The 27,868-nt window shown below is 39.1% G+C and overlaps 2 protein-coding genes across 3 annotated transcripts in view; both read left to right on the forward strand.

The window, feature by feature from the left end:
• Positions 1-1,846: 1,846 nt before the first annotated feature.
• Positions 1,847-7,742, forward strand: sh3bgrl3 (SH3 domain binding glutamate-rich protein like 3). The gene is made up of 3 exons (XM_079368494.1): positions 1,847-1,993; positions 3,627-3,794; positions 5,426-7,742. The coding sequence occupies exons 1-3, from the start codon at positions 1,949-1,951 to the stop codon at positions 5,489-5,491; spliced, it is 279 nt and encodes a 92-aa protein (XP_079224620.1). The 5' UTR covers positions 1,847-1,948; the 3' UTR covers positions 5,492-7,742.
• Positions 7,743-9,219: 1,477 nt separating this feature from the next.
• Positions 9,220-27,868, forward strand: part of trappc9 (trafficking protein particle complex subunit 9) — a 211,951-nt gene continuing 193,302 nt past the window's right edge. Inside the window, exons 1-9 of one of the 2 annotated variants that reach the window (XM_079368513.1) lie at positions 9,220-9,307; positions 10,466-11,061; positions 13,877-14,022; positions 14,850-14,975; positions 16,715-16,741; positions 17,898-18,019; positions 20,060-20,185; positions 22,345-22,561; positions 27,442-27,585. In XM_079368513.1, coding sequence (XP_079224639.1) covers positions 10,478-11,061; positions 13,877-14,022; positions 14,850-14,975; positions 16,715-16,741; positions 17,898-18,019; positions 20,060-20,185; positions 22,345-22,561; positions 27,442-27,585 — 1,492 coding nt within the window. In that variant the 5' untranslated portion in view covers positions 9,220-9,307; positions 10,466-10,477. The remainder of the gene's footprint in view (positions 9,308-10,465; positions 11,062-13,876; positions 14,023-14,849; positions 14,976-16,714; positions 16,742-17,897; positions 18,020-20,059; positions 20,186-22,344; positions 22,562-27,441; positions 27,586-27,868) is intronic. The other variant, XM_079368514.1, reaches the window with a different exon arrangement.

Raw genomic sequence — 27,868 nt, forward strand, 5'->3', positions numbered from 1 at the left:
TGAAAATACGTCAACTAAGAGACAGAATTGGACTTTCACTACTATTTTTAGAAATACTGTGTTACATCTCTTGAAATTCATGAACATGATGTTGAATAATGCTTCTCTGCGGTTACATGTCAAGCCACACACTGCGTGAAGGCTCCCTGTTTCTCAGTAGGTTCCCGAGGTGTTTTTCTGCATGCTAGGGATAGTTGTCTGTGGTAAGACAAGTCCTGTAGGCTGTAATCATTGCTTTTGTCAGAATACACTTTAGTGCAATATAGAAAATGTCAGATTGACACACAGCAATGCAACAGAACACATTACAGCCGTGGTAAACACAGTGTTTCTGAAAATAATGAACTTTTAAGCAGCAGGACAATTTAAAATGTATTTCAAATGTGGTATATAATTTCATTTCCATCCTTTCTGTTGACATCCTCTTTAAGGGTTCCACACATTTTGACCATGAACTTCATGTAAAATGTGGATTTAGCCATTATTATGTCCTCCAGCTGTTTGTGTGTAACCGGTGGAATTCTGTGTTGTGTGAAATCTATGCTGTGACATTCTTTAAAATCTTTAATCTGGCAGGCTGGCAACAGCCAAAATGTTGGCACTTTGCAGTCACCATTGTCTTTTTTGAGACAGGGATACAAATATGCAGTGTCTCGCCTCTATCTTAATTATGTTCCTGCGGTAGCAAATCATCAACAGGTTAAGCCCTGAAGCATGTATTTTGATATCTTCATCGAATTTGACCCTGTTAACTTGTTTTTGCAGCAAGTGATGTTTGAGTTCACAAGTTCACAGTGACCGTGCAGGCAGCTGAATTACACATGTTTGTGGTTAAACATGCAAGATCGCCTTTGTGTGAACATTCAATTTCCCACCCAATTCTGGGAATAAAGCAATGGGTGTTGTTGTTATCAATAAGGAAAATCTTATTCATCTTTTCATAACTCACTAACATCTTTTCAATATAAATCCAAAATAATTATAATACATTGTTGGTAAGCAATTTAAAAAAAATAATTAGATAAAAGTTTTTTTTTCCTGCTGTTGCATTTGAGGTAGTTCATAGTTTGCAGAGCATGAATCGCCATATGAAAAGAATAAACGAAGGAAAGCAAGACACAGTTTTATATAAAATAATTTATGCCTTAAATGTAGAGAACAATAAAAAATATGAGAATGAGAAGTTAGGAGGAATTGGTTCACAGACCAAAAATATATTATCTAATGATACCCAGACCGAACTGGGTAAAAGTCAAAAGGTTATTTTATTTTAAAATATAGATCGAGAAAGTAGCTTTTGATAAGTTTTAATCGAACAGATTTCCATTTAACCTGAAAAACATAAATTCATTGTTGCAATGCCTCTTTAAACCAGCAGAGGTCCTCAGTGTGGAGGCGTAATAGGGTCAAACTAAAAGAATACATAGACATAAATCATTTCCTGTGGTTTCCAACATTAAATACGAGATAAAGATATCTTAATATAAAAGTAGGATTTCCATTGTTAAAAGATTTAATAGGATTGTGTTCAAATGCTGAATTTTCGCTTGCAACATGCAACTTTATTTATGTTAATATTAGTCCGATTATTATTATCATTATGATAATCATAATAATTCTAAAGAAGTAAGAAGAAAATTAAATGACATTAGACAATAAGTTGTTGAAAAACCCCACAGTCTTCCTGTTGCAAAAAGAATAATCTTATGCGTTGCCCCATATGTTTTTTGCCTGCCTGTACAGCTGTTTTTAAATGTGCTAAAAACAATACACTTGATATACTATTTAAAAATCTCTGTCCTACTTTGAGAAGTTCCGACATGTGTTTTATTTTGAAAGGGACGCGGCCATGGGTCCTTGCCTTTCCTATCAACTCTGCGGAGCTTGACGAGGCGACAGAAAGCAACTCGAGAGCGGATATACAAAGGGAGAAGAGGGACCAGCAGCAATGGGAATCAAACTGTACTACACCACGGTTACAGCCTCGCGCACGGTGAGTGACGTGGTCTAAACTAAATGAACGTAGCTGTGTGCTGGCTGTTTTTAGTGCCGCTGCAGCAGCTCACCATGCTCAGTCCTGCAGACACACCCAGCAGCAGCCTGTCTCTAACGGGCCAGCGGCCCTGTGCTATCCATAATGTAACATCAGCATTAATATGGGGCTTGGGTAACTGGCTTAATAAAGATAAAAGTGTGTACTTCAGTGTAATAAAAGGGTTACTAAAACGAAAAGTCGCCTGAACGGTACTTCCTTCCTCTTTTTTTTTTTTTAAATATATATTTTTTAGCATGGTTGGCTAGCTATTTATTGTGTGTAGAAATTCCTATTCCGTATTTATGAATATTGAAAAAAAAAATCCCAAACAGTGCCACTATCATACTGTTTGTATGGAGTAAAAGCATGGACAGAATTGAAAAAGTGTAGACACCATATGTTTCCGCTTCCTCAAAGAGAACTGTGCTCCAAACATCATGCAAAACCCCCCTGATATTTAAGCTTGCTTTGCTGATGGCAAAGTGATTGTACCTTCTGCAAGCAGTATGCATTGCATATTGCTTTTTACATCATATACACTGGACAACACTTGCCTGAAATTCTTCTTTCTAGTGGAGATACAGCTCGATCTGTAACACAATCTTTAAAATCAGGAGAGTGAGAGCTGCTTGTAAGTTCAGGGAAACTCAGATATTTGCCTTCTTTTATGTAGGTGTTCACTGATAATCTATATCTTATAGAATAGCTTTACATTGTAATGACGATTTGTTAAATATCTCAATAGGACATATTCTTGGAGGTGAACAGGTCAAACGAGGAATGCCTGCAGGCACACTTTGTAAAGCACTTGATGAACATTTATTTTTGTTTGAGTTTTGGCTGTAACATTTGCCACTTATGTATGAGGAATTCATCTAGAGGAAACGTTCGGTGCCCTTCGTACACTTTTAGTCTTGTCATGTGCTTTTGACGCTGAGCTCAGCAACCTTCGAATTTTAAATGTACAAGTGACATCCTGTCTTTCTGATGGCTTCAGGACCAGCTGCTGTATTGTTCTTATGGATCCTCCTCTAATTGTATCATGGTAAAGATATAATTCAATAAGATGTAAACTGAAAACATTGTTTGCCCTCTGAATGAATCGTATGAGTTTTGCTGCCATAACCTCGTTCTTTATAGGACTAAAAAAGAAAATTAAATGACATTTTGTCACACAAGCAAACAAGTTCTCCTTTTTATTTTAAGGATATGACTTGGTCTTGTTCATGGTCTTAAAGCAACTGTTGGTGACGACAGAATGCCAGTTTTTGTATCTCTCACTAAGCGCCATGCTGAGGTGTGGTCACACAGTCACTGCAGACACCCACCTCAACTTCCTGAGTCACTGACAAAGATAGTAAAGGGTTAAACATGTCTATTAATCATCATCCAGGAGTTAGATAAGACTTCTGCTTTTTAAAGGCACAGCAGGGTACTAAAATGACATATTTTACATGACTTTCCCAACAGTGGGCCTTTATAATAATAAAACGAATAAACGCAGGACTTGATTTTTGATGGTAAATATGCACAGCGTCGAGCTGAGGTTTGGTGTGTTTCTGACAGATTTCTGTTTCTGTTGTATTTCCAGGTGAAGTCTCAACAGGCCGAGGTGATGCGAATCCTTGACAGTAAAAGCATCCAGTACGAGCTAATCGACATCTCTGTGGATGGGGAGCTCCGTGACGAGATGAGAAACAAAGCAGGAGACCCCTCGGCAGTCCCACCCCAGCTTTTCAATGAGGATCAGTACTGTGGGGTGAGAGAAAAATGTAGCATTTAGCACATCATTTAAAAAAACCAAAACAAATCGCTTGCATTGACGTCTAACATCTGTTCAGAATTAATGTATATTATTTAGGCATGAGTTAGCTGAGTTTTAGTTTACTCTATAAATATTTTATCAAGTGTTAAAGTGGATGGTGTGTGTGCATCAAGTACATGTTAATAATTCCAGGTCCACATTACGATTATGACGCGCTGCAGTTTGAGGTGGTTCTCGACTGGTCTGGCCTCAGGACTCGCCACCAACTCCTTATAGAGAGGCTGCGACCCAAACAAAAGATATTTTTTCAACCAATCAGGTTCAGTTAATGAAAAACAGTTCTGTCACAAAAACACGTGACAAACGCTTCCTAGACTTTTTGGCCCCCCCCTTTTTTTTCCCCCAGGCTTCATGTTCACGACCAATTGGAAAAGGCTCGGAGACCCACTTTTGGAACCCGTTTCCCATCAGTTGAGCACTGCTGTCTTAAAGCATACATTGTCTCTCACCAGATCTAGTGTAACATCTAGCATCTAACATCATCTAAAAAAGGAATGCTTTGTTCTAAGGCTTCATATAATAAGATCTGTGACCCTCACAGTGCACAGAGAGTAAATTAACCTTCAGCACTGCCTTTCTGACAGTTTATTAAAACACTGCTTAGTGCATGTTGATAGACGAATCCCCTCCCAGCCATTAACCCAAGCACTGTTAAGAAGCAAATGTCATAGTTAGCACATCTGGACTGAACCCCAGCTGTGTGCTCTTCTTAAAACCAGCAGATAATATAGCTAAAAGGAAAAGAAGAACTACCAAAATAAAGTTCTGTCTGCCTCAACACAGAAGGCGGAACAATAACTTTAGACATTAATGATACAGATTCAGCATATTTTTCAGAACAATCACAACCTTGAATTGTGTTTGGCAGATTGAAGACTTTTCTTTCTCACTTTGCGCAGTGACTTTCTCCCTCCCTGCAACAACAAACCTAGTTAAAGAGGTACATTCTCTCCCCAGGAATGCACTATTCTGGGCTCTCTGGTAGAAACGCCTCATACCTGAATGAGCCTGTTTTTCTCAGACAAAAGAGGACATCAAGGGAGAAAATGAAGGAAAGAAAAGAGTGTGTGTCTTAAGCCCAGTCTTTTAAAGATTATCCTCCTTTTCATATTTGAAATAAGTCTCACAGAAAAACGTGTGTGAAGTTTCTTATTCTAAATCCACTCTGATCCTGTATTTGATCATGTCTATAAAACCCTCTATTTCAGCCCTGCTCAGAACAGGCTGTTTCTGTGTCTGTCACTTTAAATGTAAATGAGCTGTGTTTGACCACGCCCCTTTCTGGAAGGGCTTTGGTGACTCAGGTTTTTTCGCTCCATGCCCAGTTGTTTACAAAAAGAAGGCAGACTTAGATGGCAGAACAAACACACTAGATAGGGGAGGGTGCTCTTTGTGATGTCACAAACTAAACATCTCAAAATGGCCTATAAAGCACATAAATCACTTTGGGCAAGTTTAATGTAGGTAAAAAGGACTAACGTTTCAAAGTACTGTCTTCCTCAGAGTCTAACCTTCATTCTTTGTTTTCCTGTTGCCTCATTAACAGTCTTCCTTCTTCTCCGCAGAACTACGAAATGTTTTCCGAGGCGGTGGAGGCAGATACAGTGGATCAATTTCTGAAAATGGCATGAGAGGGGCAGAACATCATTCTCCATCTTAACCACAACCCACCAACCCACCAACAAAGGGCCCCCAGGAAGGCCCTTTACCCAGTCTCTTTTCCCTGTGCACCACTAGCAGTGTCCTCACAATTTCAATGCCATAATGAAGAATGCCAAATATCTCGTATCAAACCCATCAGAAGACACATTCCTATAACCACACCATTCGGCTCTAATTCATCAGTCTTAATTTGTTCAGTTTTTACATGTTTTTTTTCCTTTTTCATTTCTTTCCCTGTTCGACGGACTAGTCCACTGGGAGTTAATGGGGTGTCTAAATTGTGCAGTAATTAGGTCGCCTAATCTTGGCTGCAGCCACATGATCGCTGGAGATTAAACTAATCCATGGGATGACAAGTTTCAACCCAGAATCTTCCTGATCCTCTGCAGACCAAACACATCATCATCATCATCATGAGCATCACTGAGTCTTAACTACTCTGTCGTCTTTTTTCCTGCAGTCTTCAAGCTCCCATGTTAAATAAGACTGCACACTTTTTCTTTCTTTTTTTTTTTTAACCTCACATGGATGCAAATGTTCAAAAAAGTAGCAAAGACTGTAGTGGTCTTCAAACTTAATTAGTTAAGAATTAAAGAAGCCAAAAAGATTATTATTATTTTTTTGGCCTGGAAACTTTTTGTAATTTTGGTCCATTGGTCACCTTCACAGTAAAAAAGAAGATTTAAAGTTGGACACTACTCTGACATAATTTGGTTATCAGATCTTTTTTTTTTGGTAAGAGCAACTGAAACAAGAGAAGCTTAATACAAGGCAAACATTGAAAGTATACATTACTGCAACAAACAGAAGTTGTGCTTACACGTACTGCTTCTCAGCAAAACACCAAAACTTGAGCCCACCAAACCGGTTTAGTGCGTCCCCTTCCTTACTCTTCCAAAGACAACTGTGGATAGTTTACATCCATGTTGGATAAGTTGTAGTCTCCTTGCTCTCTGTCTTTATTGTTCTTCTTCTTTTACTGCTGGCACAAGTGTGAATCTTTTTTTACATGATCCAAACAAAACAGGGACCTACTTGTGAAAACGCTGCTCCATAGAGCTACTCGTGGTCGAAATGTTTACAGGGTACTACTTAAAACTATATTGTGGAAGTAAATAACAGATATCAAGATAGTATGCACAGTACGTCAGTAACATCTATAGCAAATACAAAGGCACATTATCAACAAGGTCTTGTCACGCTCCTTGACAAATAAGAGCTAAACCTTTAAGTCAACTTTTGGGATTAGTGTTTAAAATCGGTTTCATCTTGTAAGCAAACTCTGAAGTTATAGATGTGTTATAATGGTCACCGACGTACCAAAGGTTGGGATATGTCTTCAAAAGAAATGAATAGTAGAAAGCTGCTCAATCTTAGCATCTGGTGGAGCAGGATGAACATCTTTTAATGTCACATTTGTTGCCAATCTGTATCTGTTAGGTGAATTTGCAGGTGGATATTCACTGGACTTTCAGCACTTTTCTGCTTAACTCTACATTCCTAATGATCTGCATAACTTGAAAGCTTCGTACTTTGCACCAATGACGGGACAAAAATGACACCGAACAGCACATAATGTGGAGCAGACGTGAATCTTTTCGCTTTCAATCATGTCGCTTTTCCTTCCTTTGTTCATTTCGTGTCACAGTTTCTGTGCTTGTCATGGAAGATGCAGTAAACGCCTGCCTCATTGTTAACACAGACTTAAAGGTCAAAGCTGGTGTTACAGGCTTGACCTGAATCACTTTTAGAAATCATTGACCAAACGGGAAAATGAAGGCTTCATTTATTTGTGCTTTTAGGATATGATATGCATTCATTCAGATGGTAGCTATCAGTTGAACATACTTTTCATGTTCTTGCTAAAACCTTTTTTTTTTAATAATCAAGAACAACATGGTATCCCACTCTTACTGGTAACATCTGTCACCCCTTCCATGCTTTTAAAATTGTGTTGTTAAGTTTGGAATGACATCTCAGACACACAATTGTGCACTGTTTGTAAGTCGATGGTTGTAGATGTTCGCCTGTTATTGATGTATATTCACTATCAACCATGTTTTACACATTCCATGTCTCTCTCGGAGCGCCTGCTTTGCTTTTGGACCAATCCTCCTTGGCCAAAAAAGAAGAAATAGAGAATAAAAAAAAAAGCTGTTGTCTTCCAAGAAGATTGTGAAAAGTGATTTATGGGTGAAAAAAATAAAATGGAGTTGCATCAACCTGCCTTGGATTTATTTTATTTATCTTTTGGATGTAAGACAACCAATGACTACAATGAAAAGTTTGCCAAAAAATAACCTTTATATCACTTTTTAGTTGTTAACTCATTAAGAAGAAGATATCCTTTTAATCCCTTGACGGGAAATTACATTTTTCATTCAATATGTGTAAATTTCTTTTCATATTCCTTTAATGAATGAGGAGTCTTAAATGATGGTGGGACCGTAACCGCTTACCCTCAAAAGAGATTTTTTTTAAATTTACAAATGGCATATTCCTGCCGTTCCATCATATATACTTTATGACATTTTTTAGACTGCACAGCCTTGGCATAGAGTGAAATTGAAACTGAAAATCATATTTTTTCCATTGACTGTATCAGAAATAGTTTACAATCAATATGTTCTGTGTATGATTAAATACTATATTCACATATTTAAAATCATCAGTCTATGTTGACCTTTAATGTAAATACTTACAAACTCTACCTTGTAGATTAACCATCATATGACTTTACTACAGCATCTTTTGCACCGCTCACCACTGCACTACTACCTTATTTAGTGTCATCCATATTAATCTTTGCTTATTTTGTGTTTATTGTGATATTTAATGTTATGCCTTTGTACATAGACCGAAGTTAAACTCATTGTGTGTGTAAGCATACATAGCCTCTGTTCTGGTTCTGCTACATATGTTATTTTATTTTTAAATGTTCAGCAAAGTTTTCCACAAATAACAGAAGAAATGTTATGTATTCAGAATCAGAAATACCCTGAGAAAAAAGTCATTGTTACAGTTGCTCTTAAACACGATATAGCAAAAGGAAATAAAGAAATACATTCAAGAATATAATAACGAAATAGAATAAATAATAGGATCAGCATTTGATATTTTATACAGCCCACTTGTAAATTATACTACATTTTATGTAGAGCTCGATAAGACTTCAGTGAACTTGTAGTTATGAAAGATTCAACAGGAAACTCATGTTGGTCATAAGTCGGGTTTTCTTATTTGCAGTATTTCATTTGTCTGTAGGCGGCGCTGGTGTGGCTTTTAAACCACAAACTGCAAATATTAAACAAATACATGTGAAGAAGAAGTAGGACGTGACGTAGAAACAACAACAATCTGACTTCAAAATGAAATTACTTGCGCCCTTCCCATTAAAAAAGTTTGACATGTATTTTACTTTGTATTTATTTTCTCTCTTTTCAAAGTCGTAAGAAGATGTTCACCTATGTATGCACTTAAATGTTTGCGTATGTGCCTGCAGTAGTCTTTGAAATAGCCGACCAGATCTAACATTTTTACTTTGTTTAGGATTGGTTGTCCTATTGGCATTTGGATTAACAAGAGATGAGAAATGGGAAAATGTCTTCAACATTATTCAGTGCAATTTACCACAACAGTTGTCTTCGTACAGCATATCGCAAAATACTAGAACTAAACGTGTTGGTTTTATTTTGAAAACGTAGACCGGAAGATGCTTGAGCCTTGCAACAACAGTGGTCCAAAGAAGGAAGCTCTAACATTTGACAGGATACTGCTGACAAAACGTAAGCTATTAACACTTTAAAATTAAAACCACAGTTATGAGGGACGACTAAAGATGACAGAGCTGAAATAGTCATTCATGACTCTTCGATTTAATCTCGCGTTGTCTGTGTGACTGCCCTGAGCAGGTTTATTAGCTCAGCTAGCTTAGACAACTGTCTTGATGTGACAGTCTATTTCTCTTTGCAGGTCTTTAATGTAACGAAATTAAAGCTCTATAATTTACTTAAATCTTAAAATATTCCAATTTCACTAACAAAGAACAATAACAGGTGGCACTGTAGACCTCCTTTCTTTGTGTGTTTATGTTAGCAAACACAGCAGCAGATGTAAAAAGGTTGATTTGAGTTTTTATAACTGATTCTCTTCTTTTTCTTCTTCCAATGAGTAAGTAGGGACAGATCTGTCCATCCTGCATTTAACAGATATTTAAGATGTATAAGAAGTATCCACTTGTTCATTCAGTCAACAGAAATTGTGTTGGATTAGTCAACAAGCTGGACATAAACACAGCTTCTGATTGTGACTAAATAGTATCTTTAATCACTGGAAGGTGTTAAAGTACAGCTGGGGAGAAATCTCATATGGTTAACTTCAGCTGCTTATTTGTAGTTTTAGTGTTTATTGACTTCAGCAGAGTGAGAAAAGTACTTAATTTTATTTAATCCTAATGCAAAGACACACATTTTCTTTCTGTGCACCGACACTGTGGAGCAGGTTAGCTGTAGACATCAAGCAGGCTTGTTTTGTTGAAGTTTTTAAAGCAAATCTAACTCCGTAAAGACCCATCTTCTTACGGTTGTATATGAGTTCTAATTTCTCTGCATGTTTTCTTGAGTCTGAGTGCATTTTTAATTTTTGTTTTTTAGTTATTTGAAATGTTTTTAAACTGTATTTTCTCTGCTCTGTACAGCACTTTGACCTGAAAGCGCTTTACAAATTAATGTTTATTATTATCTCTGGATTGTTCATTGTTGAATTGCTAAAGGATCTGTTCCCCCAATCTAGAAAAAAGAAATGCAAATTCTTTCTCATGAAGCCGTCAATACAACTACTATACAGAATAAATGTTACTTGTCATAACGGCACAATGCAGCTAGTTGATGAAGAAAAAGTGGGATTATGATCATCCCTAATTATTATTTCTCTGTTTCATGAAGCCACATGAGAAGATGAGTGTCCCAGATTACATGCAGTGTGCTGAGGACCACCAGACAGTCCTGGTGGTGGTCCAGCCGGTTGGCATTGTGCCCGAGGACATGTTCTTCAAGATTTACAAACGCATTTCCAGCGTGAGCCAGGTGAGCATCAGAGACTCACAGCGCCTCCTGTACATCCGCTACCGCCACCACTACCTGCCTGAAAACAACGAGTGGGGAGACTTCCAGACGCACCGCAAGGTGGTGGGCCTCATCTCTATTACCACCTGCGGCTCGGCCAAGGAGTGGCCACAAACGTCAGAGCGCTTCCACGGCCAGAAGGAGGTGTACAGCTCCACGCTGTACGATTCCCGCTTGCTGGTGTTTGGGCTGCAAGGAGAGATTTCCGAGCAGCAGCGCACTGATGTGGCTTTCTATCCCAGCTTTGAAGACTGCACAGACGTGGAGAAGAGAGTCGAGGACTTTGTGGAGTCCATATTTATCGTCCTGGAGTCCAAGCGGCTGGACAGAGCAACAGACAAGTCAGGTGACAAGATCCCTCTGCTCTGTGTGCCCTTTGAGAAGAAAGATTTTGTGGGTTTGGACACAGATAGTAGGTGAGTTGTTCCCTTTTCTGCACACTTTAAACACGCCTGATAAGAGTGCATGAATGTTTAACACGCTTCACAAAGTGTAAGCACGTTTGTTTCTATGCTCATGACATCTCATCCTCGCCTGCTCAAATACCCCCCCCCCCCAAAAAAAAAATTAGAAATCAGTCTTTTGATTTTTGCCACCCTCATTTTTGTTTGTCACTTTGGTTTATTTGTCTTTCTTCTTTTTTTCTTTCATACTGTCCTGTGAGTTTATTGTTGGGTGCGAAAAGGTGAGATGTTAGTTGATAAGTGTAGTCAACCCATACCGATCCCATCAGCTGTAGCTTTGACCTGAAAGAAACCCCCCACACCCCTGTGCTCTTGTGCATTTGCTCATGACTCCAAGCCAAACTCATCACTCCTCTACATGTTTCACTTTTTAATGGAGAAAAAAAAAAAAAACGCGGCAGAAATAACGCTGTAGCTCGTCAAATAAAAAAGAGAGCACCACTTATCACAAGAGAAATGTCCAAGTTGAGCAGATGAGATGTGGTTTGTTGGAAAAAGTTGCATTTTATTGGACTTTTTTTTTTTTTTGCACAAATGTTGCATCAACAGTCTGTGTTACACCAAAGTGTGCTGTTGCACAGTGTTTACAGCAGGGCGGCGTAGTTCATTGCAATTTCCTCGTTACCGCGATATGAGCATTCACAATAAACACTTTGCTATCTCACACAGCATGTGTGCGTGTTTGAGGGAAACTTGGGTGTATTGGACACAATTTGTATGCAGTCAGATGAAGCTGCTCTATCAGATGTCAAGTGATGAAACAAATCATTTTGTGAAGCGGATATCTTGAAAAGATAAGAAAAAACAGGGTACACATTAAAGCTGTGAGTTACAGCTAATATGAAATCTTTATTAATGATATTTACTATCTCACTTCATATCATTTTCACCGTACAGTATGCAACAACGTTACTGCACGTTTCTCATACGGTGCTACAGACCGAGTTTATAAAAACGATTACATCATTTGTATTTGCTCCTCATGACCTTTACTGAATTCATCGTATTATGTGTATTTGTCTGTATTTAGAATGATTCATTGATAGCCTTCATTCTTATTTCTATCCCCCTAGTGGCCATGTGTTTCTTTATTTTCTATGGACTCATGTTTGTAACTAGCCATCGAAAATTTGTTCATCTTTTTTTAAGTTAAGCTGTCGCACAAAGTCAGAAGCTTTAATCAAGACTCAAAAATCATCACCATCAGCTTTCTGGACAAGTATTTGTCTCAGGCTCTCCATGTCCAAACGCAAGAACACAACAAGCAAGCTTTTCACATTCTTTGTTGGTGATTTGATATCAGAGCGCTGATGAAACGACGGCTTCCTTCCTCTTGCGTTTTTTTAAGATAGAACGTATCACAGCTCGAGTTAAAATGGAATTGAACTCTCTGTCATTGTAGGCCGAGTTGTACGCTTGTCAGTAGACTGCTGAGCTGCAATGCACTGACTTAAAGAGATGACTTTGACGCAGAACGCCAACTCGACTGTTCTGAACATTCGAAGACTGATTTAGTTAAAGGAGGCTTTCGTGACTTTAAAGTTTGTGACGTAATGGCTGCGTTTTGTTTCAAAGAGAAGATTCTCTCTCTGTGATAGATGTAGGTGTGTGTAGTGATATTTCTCGTTAAGTTTTCAGACATTTGAAGTAGCAGTTTGAGCCTATCAGCGGTTCGTTTTGTCTCGACTGACGGCTGAAGTGATCTGCCTAAATCAAAATAACAACATCTAGCATGTGTTTTGTAAGTGTTAGCCTCAGCGCTAATCTTCCCCTTTCTCAAATATATGTTGTGGGCAGTTTTTCATCACTTGTCTTAATCATGTTTCCAGTCCCTTCAGTGTCTCATGCATCGGAGAGTTTGGAGCCAGGAGGCTTACTTATTACTAATAGGCCTTGGAAAGTGCTCGGCATATTTTAAACACAAGTGAATCAAAGTGAACAAGTTAAAACACAAGCAAGGAGCTGATGGTTCAGACCTCGCTAACAACGTTTTGAGGCTTGTCCCTGCAGCTTCACGACAACATCTGGACCAGTGTCAGTTTGGGATTTTTTTTGGGGGTGGGGTGGGCTGAAAAAGCTTTCGCCACATGCTGGCTGCAGGAATCTTATATCCTTATTCATGAGAGCATGCATCACCTTCCAGCTTTGCGTAACTCTGCAGCTATCGATACAAACATGAGTTTAATAATGGCATCTATGTTCAATGATCCAAAGGGGCTGCTGTGGTTAATCTGCTGTTCAGTAGTAGCCTACTTAGCTGAAGCATTTTCACCTGGATATTCCTGATATTGATTAGTATGCCTTTATACCTGTCTGTACATAACTTAAAGAACAATGCTGATTCTCCAATACTCTTTCAGAATGCACAGGTTTTAAAATTCAATCAACGCAGCTTTATTTCCCCCGTTTCCTGTTGACGCTTCCTTCCCTATTCCCCGTGTAATTGCATAAGATTATAGGATCTGTATCTGCACTGTAGGGTAGCTCATGCAATGTCCTTGTTTTGTTGCTCTCCTTTGTTTTCCCACCTCATATCTTCCCTCGTTGTAGCTGTCTGATAAGATTCATTTGAGTCTCCTTTCCTGGCATCCTGCTGATTTACTATAAAAAAACAAACAACAGAAGAAACACAGATGTCTTTTAAAAAAAATAAATAAAGAAAGAGAAAATGAAAGGTTCATTCAAATCATCAACAATACATTTCATCACCAATAATTGTTAAGCCACCAATCCACCATGCCGTGTCTCTCCCCTGCTGCTTTCTCAGGCATTATAAGAAGCGTTGCCAGGGCCGGATGAGGAAGCATGTTGGGGACTTGTGTCTGCAGGCCAACATGCTGCAGGATGCCCTGGTCCACTACCACATGGCTGTGGAGCTCCTCAGGGGAGTCAATGACTTCCTCTGGCTGGGTGGTAAGTGTACAGAAAAAAAAAAAAAAAAAAAGTCGTCGTCTGTCTTATGTTAATCCTGTACTGCTGTATGTAGGCTAGTGTTAGGTCTGAACAATACAGCAGCAAAGATGATCACAAGATTATTTTCTCAAGTGATGAATCTTGACACTGTCATCGTAAAACTTCGTAAAAGTGTCGTGAGAATGACGAACTCCTGAAAGAAGCCATCAGTTCATGGATGCAGCTTAGCTTTAGTGCGTGTAAATGAACCGGATTCAACACATTTTAAAGATGTTTCAGGTAATACGAAGCGATCAAATCACTGAATAAAAGTAAAAAAAAAAAAAAAAAAAGCTCTTTGGCCGACTCAGCAGGTCATGGGAGCGCTGCAAGTTGAGCTGAGGAGCTCAACTTGGAGTTGGGTTAGGATTTCTGTCGCCAGTAAGAAGAGACGAATCGTCACAGAGGTCCTCGTATCTTAAAAAAAACAAACATATCAGGGTATTAAAAGCGCTTAAAACAAATCTATGTCTCACAGGATGTCTGGTAGAGAAGGGCCCTCTGAGCTGCCAGTTACAGAGTATTCAAACTTGCTCAGCATTTTGTGGCTAAAGATAGTAACCTTTTATTGCTGCTCTTTGGCCCTAACAGAAGACATTGATTAAAATGTCCAAAATCTTTCTTTGTTATTTGTTTAAAATGTCATTGTAATCCCCCTGTCGAGATTGTTTCAATTCGGCCTCTTAGCCTTTGAATCAGATGTTTTTATTTTTCAATCAGATGGAGACCTTCCTGTGTTTGATGGAATGTGTTTTTTTTTTGTGTGTTTGTTATTTTTTGCTCTCTAGCTGCATTGGAGGGTTTGTGTTCGTCTTCTGTCATATTCCACTACCCTGGAGGCACAGCAGGGAAGACCCTGGGCCGGAAGCCGAGCGTCTCCCAGCCGGCGGATGCAGGCAAACGCCACAGACCAGGTGAGCACACGACGACTCTGTAACCACACTGATGAAAACACGATGAACGGGCTGTGAATGCGTCCAGAATTCCATCTCCGACTGCCGACTCAAACATCGCTACGCTACGCTTCGCTCAGCTCAGCAGCTTCCTTTGTGTGCCAAGAACAAGATGTTAGCATCCTCAGCTGATGAAGCTCCACTGATTTACACTGATGACTCTGATGAATTTGATTACAATCAACCATAATTTAATCTTCCTTCTTTGTCATCAGCATGCTATTAACATGGTGTTACATTAACACAGTCTTGTGAGTAACTACACTGAAAGTGAAATTGATTTTGACATGCCAATCATCAAAGCATTCTCCTCTGCTTCTTAAGAACACTGATAACATGCTGCTTCAATTATTCCTGGATGGTTTCTGACGATGGAAGAGGGTTTGCAACAAGTTATAGCTACAGTTAAATCATGTACAGTTCATGATTGTTTTTTAGAAGTGATGCTTAAACGTTCACTTTTTGATTCGCAGTTGATTTAAATATGATCCAACGTAACTTTAGTACATAAAAATGTAAATAATGAACAAAATCAACAATAAAGGAAAAAGGTAAGTGATGATGTTCCACTGATTTGCACAAAATGATCATTAGCTATATAAGTACTGTACAGGGCAAATCAACACAGATAACTAGACGTGCAGATTTAGAGGATACTGTAAGTGTCCTAGTGGGTAGCGCCGTTGCCTCACTGTGAGGGGGTTCCTGGTTGGATTCCTCGTCGGACAGGAGCCACTCTGTATGGAGTTTGCATGTTCCCCCCGTGCATGCCCGAGTCTTCTCTCGGGGAATCCGGCTTCCTTCCACCGTCCAAAAACATGTTCGGTTAATCGATGACTCTTAAGTTACCAGTTAGGTGTGAATGTGGGTGTGACTGGTTGTTTATATTTCAGCCCTGTGATTGGCTGGCGAACAGTATAGTGGTTATACTATGTCTTCCTCCTAAAACATCATAAAGCTGAACATCGCATAATGTCAAAACATGCCCAAGTTTTTTTTTTATTCACGCACGTCATCTTTTTCAGATATATGCCACTATCTGGCACAAACATGACAAAAAAAGGCTTCCTGTATTTTGGCTTACTTAAAAATATTTCAGTGTTTGTCCAGAAAATGTAAATAAATGTTGATCTATCCTGCAGTCCTGGGGGATTTCTGTAGTTGTATTTAAGCCGCGCCCCCTTGAGCAGTAAGCTTTCATTAGTTGTCCATGTGGCTTTGTTTGAGAAATGTCACCTCAACTCTAATGGCTGCTGTTTATGCAAATAAAAAGCAGCTTAATGTGCAGAATCCATCTGCACTGTGCTTGTTGTTTAAACCTTATAACATATTCGAACCATGTATTTTTAGTCTCTTCTTCCTTGACTTTTTTGAACATTGATGTGTGTTTTGGTTTTTAACTTCCGCCTTTCTCATTGCGTCACCTTTAAGCACGTCTGAGCATGCGTCCTCGTGCATGTGTAAACGCCAATAAAATAGGACTCACTCAGAAAAATCCAGATCTAAAACTTGACAGGGAACCTTTTAATACATTTTTGTTGACGCCGTAAAGTGCATGCGAGGAGTTTATCGTGACTCTTCAATGAAGGAGATTTTACAGGAATGGAGCAGCTGGCATTATGCAGACTGTCGGGACTAACACTGCTAACATTGCACCTTGCTCCATGGAGTGAATCTGCATTCTTTCTCTCTGTCTGTAGGGGCTCAGGAGGTTCTCATTGATCCAGGTATGGTATGCCTAACCAACATAGCTCACCAGTCTGCCTGTTTTGCTTGTGGCCATGTTTGCCCTGTGTTTGATTCTTTTTGTTCCCCCCCCCGTCTCACATTATCAGCACCCTGATTCCTATGGTTTTTATTTTATTGCTTGGAAATTGATTGATGTTGTTTTCTCCCCCCTGTGGCAGGTAATCTTCTCCTGTGTTGGTTCACCATCATTTTTTCTTTTTGTTTCTAATGTACCAGCTCTCAGCCTCACCTATGGCAGCTTTTCAGTTTCTGTATATTCCTTTGACATTTTTTTTTCCAGCTCAATTATTAAACAAGCTGCATCTTACTCCCAGATAATCTCACAAAAATCACTTCACCCCATCAAAAGCATTTAGATTATGCCCGTAGAATATCTAGCTTTTTTGATTAGAAGAAAATCAATGTCCTCTGCTGCACAAGCAGGTAGCAGTCCATCTTATTTTGATTTCCTGTGTTTGAGTGACCTCGACCTTTCAAAAAAAAAAAAAAAAAAAAAATGAAGTCACATATTGTATTTAAATTAGTACTTACATTGTTATTGCCTGAAGTGATTGTCTTTATCATGCTGCGCGTGCAAATGGGCCTTTAAAGTAGTGCAATGCAGCGTCTCATATTCGCACGTTTGTCATACAGACAGCCGCACAGTTGTTGCTATGGACACAGACCCATTGCTAGGCGATGCACTCTCGGTTGTTATTTGTATTCTAATCAGATTTGGCCGAGAAATGCAACATGTAAATGCCTTTGCAATGTGACAGGTGCAAATGAAACTTCTGAAAGGTTGCAATAAACATCACACTGAGCACAACTTAAAAACAAACACGGTATTTTAAATGACCGTTTAATCATTGGTAAAGTGATTGTATAAAGTTCAGGGTAGCAAGTTTTTACGGATGATCATAATTATTCAAACTAGATTAAACACATTTCTCTCAACCTTGTGTGTCCCTTTAGCTTAGGTTACATAAATATGCATGTGGTAGCCAGGGTGCTGTCTTTAGAGAGTAAGTGGTGGATTTCAGTTTCCCCTTCTTCGTGTTGTTTCCTTTTCTTTTGTGGTGGAACAGACGGCGGGAAGATTGTCCTGTTGTTTTTGACTAAACTAATGACACCTGATCCTCCTTTTGAGTGTAGGTGCCCTCACAGCCAATGGCATCAGTGCAGACACCAGCACCGAGATTGGACGAGCAAAGAACTGCCTGAGTCCTGAGGACATTATCGAGAAGTACAAAGAGGCAATCTCCTACTACGGAAAGGTACGGACCAAACACTGCATCTGTTTGTCAAAGAATTAACAAACCATGTTGGTCAAGATTGGAGTTGAGTTTAATTTATTTAAATACATAGATTATAAACATTAAGATTTTAGTTCACCCTGGTTCAAAAAAAGAACATGCAACATTTAACAAATAAACAGCAGAACTCAAGTCCATCCTGTAAATGTCTCTGAGTCATGACTGTCTACAGTGAGGAAGAAGTGTGAGCCCTGCGAGCTGTGTTGTCAAAGCTGCGTTCACATCATGTTTACATGGATGAGACGTCCTTGTGTATAAAACTGTTTTAGTCAAGGACCAAATAAAAGAAGGCTAACACAGCTGTCTCTTAAACATGGCCATTCTGTGGCAATTTATGTTCAATATCAATGCGGAGACTTCAGGATTGGTTTGTCAGAATCGAATTTGAATTGGTATGTTTGTTCCTGTTTATGGTTTCCTGCTGCTGCTCAAGGACGACACTTACTGGATCAAAAAGTTCCTTTTAAATAATGAAAAGGATTTTTTAAAGCATTGTTTCAATAAAGGGATTATGAATTGTTTATAATCTGGGAAGTAAATAAATCATTTGGACAAAGGCACTGCATAATCACAAACTCAAGTCATTTATCATTTCTGCAATATCAGAAGATCACAATATTATAAAATATTAAGACTTGAATATTAATATTCATTATTAACATTTTAAATATTTAACTTAAAGATTAAGACAAATCAATAACCCTAACCTTTTCAATTATGTTCAAAATAAATGGATAGATAGATAGATAGATAGATAGATAGATAGATAGATAGATAGATAGATACTTTATTGATCCTGAGGGAAATTCAAATTATTTTTTTAGATAGATAAAAATAAATAAAATAAAACTAAAATTATAATTCTAAGTATTCAGAATAACCATGTGGACATGTGACGCTGAGCTGTGACTGTTAAAGCAACTCAAGTTGAAGATAGCTTTGATTTAAATTCTCATGAGAAAGTACCAACCGTTCATATCAAGGATTTACATTTTTACCAGAAAGGAATTGTAGTCACATTCATTTGAATCATTACGTATTATAATAATATGATATAAAATAATACAGTATAAAATGTATCTGTGAAGCTACAACTAACATTACTGCTACTAATGAAAATGTTTAAAGATGGTTCCCTCCTCAAATCAGTGTTTACACTGTAAATACTCAACGTATCTTTTCCTTAAAATCAGCACTCAGAGGCAGGCGTCTCTATCCCCACACCAGGGGGCAGTATTGGATTTGTTTCCGGTTTAATTTTACAGCAGTGAAGACTATGTGTTTGAGTACTATAAGACCAGTAAATGCTGACAGCAGCTTTTTAGTTCTTAAGGTTACGCTCACAATAGATATGTGTAATCTCTGGACATAGAGCCTTATTATTCAATAACAAGGAGGACAGACAACGCAGAGTTGAATGTTTAATGTATCCCTTCATGATATTCTATATGTGTATTCTCCTTTGACCCCTTGACTCGCACAAAGTCACATCGAACAGTCTGAAGGTATCTCTAATGCTTAGGGAAAGCTTAATAGGCTCATTATGCTGCCTAACTATTCAGGAGCAACCCCGTACTTTATCTTCATTATTATAATTGCCTTTTTGCATTGACCTCCCTCAGCCCTTTTACCTGTAACTAGTTCATTCAGAATTAAATTACATCTCAACACATAGCTATTCAGATATTAATTGAATTTTAATAAGGAGACAATGAGGCTGGAAGTGGAGGGACGTTGAGAGACGGGGAGATAAAAAATGCACGAAGCCTCAGCAGCAGCAGCTCTGGTTCTAAGTGGGAGCACAGACGCAGAACCTGCTGGGAATCCCAGAAAAATTAGAGACAAGGGAATTTCGAGTCTTTCATCAATCGTCTGATGTAAGGACGGTTATACAGTATACTGTTTGTGGAGAAAGCATTTCCCGTGATGAAGACGTGCTTTGTAGAAGTCAAGGGGAGTGTTATATGTCATTGACCATGCTCTTCCTCTCGTCTCTCGCAGTATAAGAACGCCGGTGTGATCGAGCTGGAGGCCTGTGTGAAGGCGGTGAGGGTGCTGGCCATTCAGAAAAGGGCAAGGGAGGCGTCCGAGTTCCTGCAGAACGCTGTTTACATCAACCTGGGGCAGGTACGCTATCTGAACGAGACAGAAAAAGCTTCTCCTGCTCCACAAGTTGATTGACACGACCACCAGCAGGCTGGCGTGCGGTTGAATCAGGATAGAGACGAGAGAAAAAGCATCAAAACACATCCTCACTTTACCATTTTCTTCTTGTCTCATGGATCCTGTAGTAAACTATGCAGCCAAGAAAATGAAATACAGGTTTGGCCTGTGAATTATTTTTAATCTTTGTATTATTACAATAATTTTATCAATAATTTTATAATTTATTTATTTATGGGATCAATTAGAAATGAAAATCCTGAGTTAAAAGGGCATGATGTGACGACACAGTGTTATTTAAATCACATGTTAAAAATCACACTTTCTTACACTGCATTAGTATTCACCCACCTTCAACTTGAACATGACATACAGTCCTTTGTTTTTGGTGGGGTGAACACCTGGAGTGTTTTTTTTTCTAAGAAGCCATTAATTAAATCAGAGACAACAGACTTCCCTTAGGTGAGTAATTAATCATCCAACAGATGTCTTTAGATTTTATTGTTGTATTCATTCCTTTTTTTTCTTCTTTTCTTTGTAATTTATTTGACGTACTTTATTAATCCTTGGGGGACATTCTGTTTTTTTACTCTCTGTTATTGACAGATATTACTTTGCACACACATGGGAGCATGAATGCCTTCATGGTATTCTCCACACATAGGTCCAAAATACTGGAAATCACTAACAGGACCTGTGGACATGCATTGTTTGCTACACAGGGAGAGAGCACCAGAGCTGTTATTAGGGAGCTGATGTCCCTCCAGGTCTCTACAGACTGAGCTACTGCCTGCCCTTTATTAAAGAGGGAAACTTTGACAAACATGTTCACTGTCTGTTCACATAATGCTGTTTGGACATAAGTGGCTTAAAGTAAGATAAATGCTCCTACTCATTTTATTTCTGCCCCCATCTTCCTCCCCTGAACCAAGGAGGAGCAGCATTTTAAAAAAGCTTAAACAAAAGCAATTTAGTAATAAAAAAAAGGCTAATAATGATAGTAATGAGCATATGAATAATGATTTTGCATAAAAATAATACAATTTGACAATAACTTGAATTGAAATAGTAAGTGCTAAATTATAAAAGAAATGTTACCCCTTCAAAAATCTGATGAACACTAGTTGTAACACTGCCAAATGTAGAAGAGTCCAAAGCGACGAAAAACAAACACAAGGCACTGTAAATAAAATATTAAGATGCTTAGAATAGTAATTGTGTTTGATAAGTCTTTTTCATACAGCAGTCTCAAAGTACCTCTTTAAAAATTCATGGACTGAAATTGAATCCCTTTTTTTACTGAAATATCCAGAATCCATAAACAAGTAAATATGATTTGGTCAAAAGTTTTACCACTCGACAGAAGATCCATCACTGCTACACCAAGTCTGTTTTCTTTGTGCTTGAGTTTTCACATCTCAGTTATTTAAAGTTACTTTAAGACCAAGATTTACATCCAAACATGTTATCATTTAATCAATTCTTGAACATAAATGAATAAATAACCTCAGATTTAAAGTTAACCATTAAATTTCTTTTGACAAGTTTAAATTAATCTCAGCGCTCCCCCCCAAATTTCTTGTTTCAAATCCACTCTGATTCTGTATTTGATCATGTCTATAAACCCTTCTATTTCAGCCCTGCTCAGAACAGGCTGTTTGCGTGTCTGTAGCTTTAAATACAAATGAGCTGTGTCTGGCCACGCCCCTTTCTGGATGGGGATGTGGCTTGGCTTTCTTGCACTATGCCCAACTGTTTACAGTGAGATGGCGGACTCAAAAGGGCAGAACAAACACCTTGCTGTGGGAGTGTCACCCACCTGAGTTACTGGCCTTTGTGACGTCAAGTGGAGTAAGCAAATTACAGAGAGGAAAGACGTATCGAGTAACTGAGGGTTTGTAGAGAGGCGAGAGACATATATTAGTTTTGCAAAACCATGGTGAAATGCATTTTTAATGATATGTGGGGAGTACAGAGAAGTATTACCCTTGAGCATAAGAATGGTAAAAGGATAATTGCAGAACCATAATACTGCACAGTGAAGCTCATTATGTCACAGTAACTTCAAAGAAAGATTTTTGGGAGGGAGAACATGTGATTATGTAATGTCTCCCATACTGCAGCTATCAGAGGAGGAGAAGATCCAACGCTACAGCATCCTGTCTGAGCTCTATGAACTGATTGGCTTCCATCGCAAGTCTGCCTTTTTCAAGCGCGTCGCCGCCATGCAGTGTGTGGCTCCAACCATCCCGGAGCCTGGCTGGAGGGCATGCTACAAGCTGCTGCTGGAGACGTTACCTGGATACAGCCTGTCACTGGATCCCAAGGACTTCAGCAAAGGTAGACACAGACACTTTGAAGTAATTGAGGTGAACAACTACAAATCACAAGTCGGTGTCTAACCTCTTTTTGAGACTTACAATTGAGAACTTTTCATCTTCAGAATTTTTGTCTCATCTAGTGGGATGACCTTGTATCTTCTCTGCAAGCAAAAACTGCCAATTAGTTCACGCTTGAGCTTAAAAGCCCTATCTATAGGGATAGATAGGGACAGGGTTGTGGCGGTACGAGAATTGAAACTTAGATGTGAAACTAGCAAAAATCAAATGATATTAATATCTGTATTGATACCAAGGTGACGACATGAATGGTCCAAGACACCTAATATTGGTGATTTCTGTTTGCAATCAAGTTTTTATATTAAAACATAGCATAAGTATTTGTAAATTAATACATTAATACAATACAATTAATACAATTAAGACTTGGGGTAGTTTGGGTCATTTTTTTAAGCTTTCATAGTAAAAAAAAAAAAAGCATTGTCAAAAAACAGTGTATCTTTTTAAAACACATGCGATCAGAAAGGACAAATTCTTTATCAACATTTTTCTCCTCAAGGTCTTTCTGAGGTTTTAGTTATCGAGAGAACAGAATGACAAACGACTAGAAAAACTGTTTTTCCAGATAACTATGCTTTCACAGAGAAGATGACTTGAAGAAAATGTCAATACCTCTTCCTTTTAAATATTTGTGAGATTTTTTTTTTTTTTTAAATATTGCGCCGACCTTTCGACTGTAAATTGTAATGGTTTCCTTATTAAGTCCAAATGGTGGTTTGTTCCAGATCCAGTTTTCCGGAGGTAGCTAGGTGTGTCGGCTGTGGCTCAGATGGTAGAGTCGGTCGTCTCTCAACTGGAGGGTGGGAGGTTTGATACCCAGCTCCTGCAGCCATAGATCTGATGTGTCCTTGGGCAAGACACAAAACTCCAAGTAGCTTAGTCGGCGGCGTGTGAATGTGCATGAATGGGATTAGTTCTGATGGAGTCTTTCCATCAGTATGTGAATGGATAGGTGTGATCTGCAGTGTAAAAGCGCGTTGAGTAGTAAGAAGACTAGAAAAGGTGTTCCTGTTACTGCTCCTAAAAATGCAGCAGACAGAATGGACAGACTGCCTGGAGACAGAATGCTTCTCAGCGGAGTAGAGGGAAAGAGGGATTGCTCACCTCATTTCTTATGTGGTTTATTCACTTATTTATGTCTCAAGTGAAGAAGTGCTGATTTTCTCTCTGTGAAAGTGGAGTAAATCTCACAGAATGAATCTTTTTCAAATAGAGGAAGCTCTCATAATCCTGAATAGTTGAGTGGGAGCTGTGTAAACACATATTCAATAGATAAAAGAAATGAATAGGATCACTTCATTCCACCTCAAGCTCAAGAGTGCTTCTTCAGGATATTTTACATTCAAGCCACCACTTTGATCACAAAGAGGCACAGCTGAGACCTGACCCGGTCTTTTGTTCACTCTTTGCTTAGGTCCTCATGATAAACCTCTCGGTTCTGCAGACTCTTGACACTTATTCATTGCATCCACTCAATGGCACACACGAGACTGGCGATGAACAGAAAAGCTCAGGGATGTCCAGATTTCCACTTATGAGCGGAGCTAACGCCACGCTGTGTGAGGAGTTTTCTCAGATGTGCTGTTGATCTCTGGCCTGACTTCTTTTTTAAACTGTGAATAGAAACATGCTGCAGATTGTTTGAGATTGAGTGTTTTCACCTCTGCAATGAAAGGTCGTTTTAGAGGGTTTGGTCTCATTGCACTTAAATATTAATGCGCTGCGCCTTTATTTCAATAGACTAAAAGTACCACAATAATTAATTTTGTTATAAAAACACAATAATATTATTATTATATGTTGTTAAATGTAAATATTTTGCCACCTACTTGTCTAGGTGCATTTTAAACTCTCGTCTCAACACTAATGACAACACTTTGGGTTTATGTCACGACACATAGGTCATGCATGTACAAAGGGCTTTTCCTTTCTTTAGCTTCTTTGGGCTTCATAAGGTCTCCTCAGAGACGAGTGGTTAACATCACTGAGATTACGTCCATGTTTATACAGTATGTGTCCAAAGATAATAAAACAAAGTTTTAACTGTTAAGCCTGATATATTTATTCGCTCAAGGCATTGGTCGTGTTTGGTAAAATAAATGATGTTGTGGATATGAATAAATACTATAGCATATGCAAAGCAATGTCACTAACATTACTATTGGGTAACAAACATATATACGATAGTAAATATCCTCAGTTACGTTAGGAGGAAGCCAACTTCAAGGAAGAAGTTTCTCATGACTATTTGTTTAACCTGGTCATCAAATCCCACTGGATGGAATTCTTCCTTTGATTAAGACATCAATAGCCCAGGTCGCCTCTCCATGCATGCTTCAGCACTCTTTAAAACAGAAACTACAGCGAGAGGACAGCATCAAGAAATGGTGAACGGACTTGAACTTATATAGCACTTTTCTAGTCTTCTGACTAACCCCAGTGCTTTGACACTGCCATGAAATGAAAGGGGTGTGGTCAGTGTTATATTTTAATACCAGGCTGTGGTACTAAACGAGGCAGTGTTGGGTGGAATAGACTTTTGCCCATTTTTAAAGGCGTCATTTCAAACTTTTCTTTAGATTATGTGTTTGGCCATTTTTGCCTTTATTTGTCAGCTTCAAACCCAAAGCTGCTGCAACAAGGAATATTGATTCTGTACAGGACATGAAACATCACCACTTGGCTATCAAATGTTTTTCCCTTTCCTGCCTTGTTATAATTCAGTGCTGAATTTTAGGGACATGAATACAAAGACCATTACATGGAACATGTTGGTTTAAATCACAAAAGTGAAACTGCTATCATTTATCCCTGCTGATATATCAGCTGTGACATCAAAGTCCTAAATGAGACCTGGGTATCCACTTTTAGGCCTTGGTCACACTGCACCTCCATATGGGATTTTTAGCACATCCAGATTGTATGTGATTTTTCAAATCTGATTCCTACAGACCAGACTCAATCTGAACGTCCTGACCGCTTCGTCTCGGTCGCTGTGTCACTCTCAACACTACACAACACTACGCTACACAACACTACACAACAGAGGCGCCATCGGGAAAAAAAAAGGCTTAGATCCGGCAAGCCGGAAGTTAACTTTGTGAAAGAAAACAGCAAGAATAAAAACAAAAGTGGTCAAACAAGCCCGTGGAAGGACTGCTCTGTAAAATAGTTTGCGTCAGAAATAGACGTACTTCTCTGTCGTCCATTTTGCTGTTGTTTTTGCTGGGTGTAACTTGCTACCATAGAAATCAATGTGGATCGGACCAGGTGAAAATGGACAGGCAGTTCAGATCTGGTCACTTGCAATTTGTAATGTGGACAGTCAGTCTGTTAGATCGGATTCTGAGCAGATTTTGGGCGGCAGTCTGAACAAAGCCTAAATGACCAAAGTGCTGGTGAGCAAGCAGGAAATGACGATTCCAAGTCTTTTGTCAGAAGGGGACAGGTGGGAGTTTGTAAAGCAATACAAAGGAGAGACAAGTTGAAGTGGGAGAAAATGAGGATCAATAATGAAGCCCAATAAGGTCACTATTCACTCAGAACTTCTTTTTTCCTGGACATTTTGGAGCTCTTTACTTTCTAATAACGTGCATGTTTAGGATGAGGGAGAGTAATTGTGATATTCCGTGTCATGTCTACCTGCTGAGGAGAAAATTCCCCCACTTTCATCAGAGTTGTCCCCAAGTTAAAATGCCTTTTTCAGTTAGCTTTTGCATGACAGTGCAGCTTCTCGGCCGCGACAACACTCTCGTTATCTTGGTTAAATGGATTTCCAGACACCTTCAATTCAAGTCTGAGAAAAAAAAAGCACAAATGAAGTCACTTTTGTGTTGAGTGAGAGTGACATTGTGAGAAAAAAAAAACTCCAACGTGTTGGATTACTGTTCTCTAGATAAGCACTGATTTTAGCAGTCAGGTGGAATTCAGCTATTTATAGCCTGCCAAGTGGGTGCAGTTTAACCACAGAAAGAGAGTTTGTGAAGGAATTGGATTTACAGTTTGCTCGGATGACAGATGAAGTCAGGATGAGAAAGAAGCACTGTGCTGATTACTGAAAAGCATCATTGGCTTGATTTATTGGAAGTGCTTTTTTAATAGAAGAAGCATCAGAGTGTTTACCAAATATCCTCTTTCCCTCCCTGTTGCCCCTCAGGCCTCCCCTGCACATCTTTCCTTTGGTTTTCTTTCCCACTTAGTGAGTCAACAGTCGACAGCTGGGAGCGGAGTTTGGGATCTGGTAGGGGGCTGAGGGTCTTATGTAACACTTTGTGTCAGGCTAGAATGCTATTAAGATGTCTTGTGGAGATCTGCGGGGAAAATCATGTGGCTAGGTTAGCATGGTGCTGGGGCTCATCTGATAGTCCGCAGTGGGGATACTTCAGTTTACAAGAGACGGGATCGAATCAAAAGTCTTGAGATGGATTTGATTGTGTGTGGTCACGACAGATACAGACTTCAGAAGGTTTGCCACACTGTTTGTTGCACCTTCTGAAGCATTAATGTTTGTCACTGAATACACGTGAGTAAAATATGAGTCATTATTTACGAGGTGTGCTGATAGATATATGACCTAAATATCCTCCTATCATTGTGTGTGTGTGTGTTTTTGGCCAACATATGTGTGAAACATGTCTCTCAATAACTTTGGGACTAAAAATAAATTTTCCCTTCAAATACAAAAGAGAATAATTTCAATCAAAAAGTGTTGGAACTATGAGAGGTAGACTCTGTGCTGGTCTTCAGTGACAGCTGTCTAACATTAGATGTCAGCGATGAGCCTTTTTAAATGTGAGTTTGTGTTTGTCACCTCTCTCTCAGGTACCCACAGAGGCTGGGCTGCCGTTCAGATGCGCCTCCTGCATGAACTGGTGTACGCCTCCCGTCGCATGGGCAACCCTGGCCTGTCTGTCCGTCATCTGTCCTTCCTGCTGCAGACGATGCTGGACTTCCTGTCTGATCAAGGTCAGCCCTTTTCAAACTCCCAGATGAGTGTTGACAAAGTAGTGGCATTACACTTTCCTTCTTCCTTGCGGAACTTAAATCTTGTGAGGTGCACCCAGCTTCACTTGAGCTTTCAGAAGATTCAAGGAAGAGCCACCCTGTACTTTGGTGATTGCAGCATTATACCTTATACCTTATAGCATACAGTGCACAACAAAGCCAGTCTTTTCTTGGCATGTGAGCAACGTTGTGCACTGACCAGAAATCCTGTGCAGCCAGGAGATAGGGGTTTTTTCACTGAGGC

This window comes from Symphodus melops (assembly GCF_947650265.1).
Source record: "Symphodus melops genome assembly, chromosome: 18".
In the NCBI taxonomy this organism is placed as follows: domain Eukaryota; kingdom Metazoa; phylum Chordata; class Actinopteri; order Labriformes; family Labridae; genus Symphodus; species Symphodus melops.

Coding starts and splice junctions, on each gene's coding strand:
- sh3bgrl3 (XM_079368494.1), top strand. CDS start 1,949: ATGGGAATCAAACTGTACTACACCACGGTTACAGCCTCGCGCACG. Junction 1,994..3,626: donor CGGTTACAGCCTCGCGCACG/GTGAGTGACGTG, acceptor TTGTATTTCCAG/GTGAAGTCTCAACAGGCCGA. Junction 3,795..5,425: donor ATGAGGATCAGTACTGTGGG/GTGAGAGAAAAA, acceptor TCTTCTCCGCAG/AACTACGAAATGTTTTCCGA.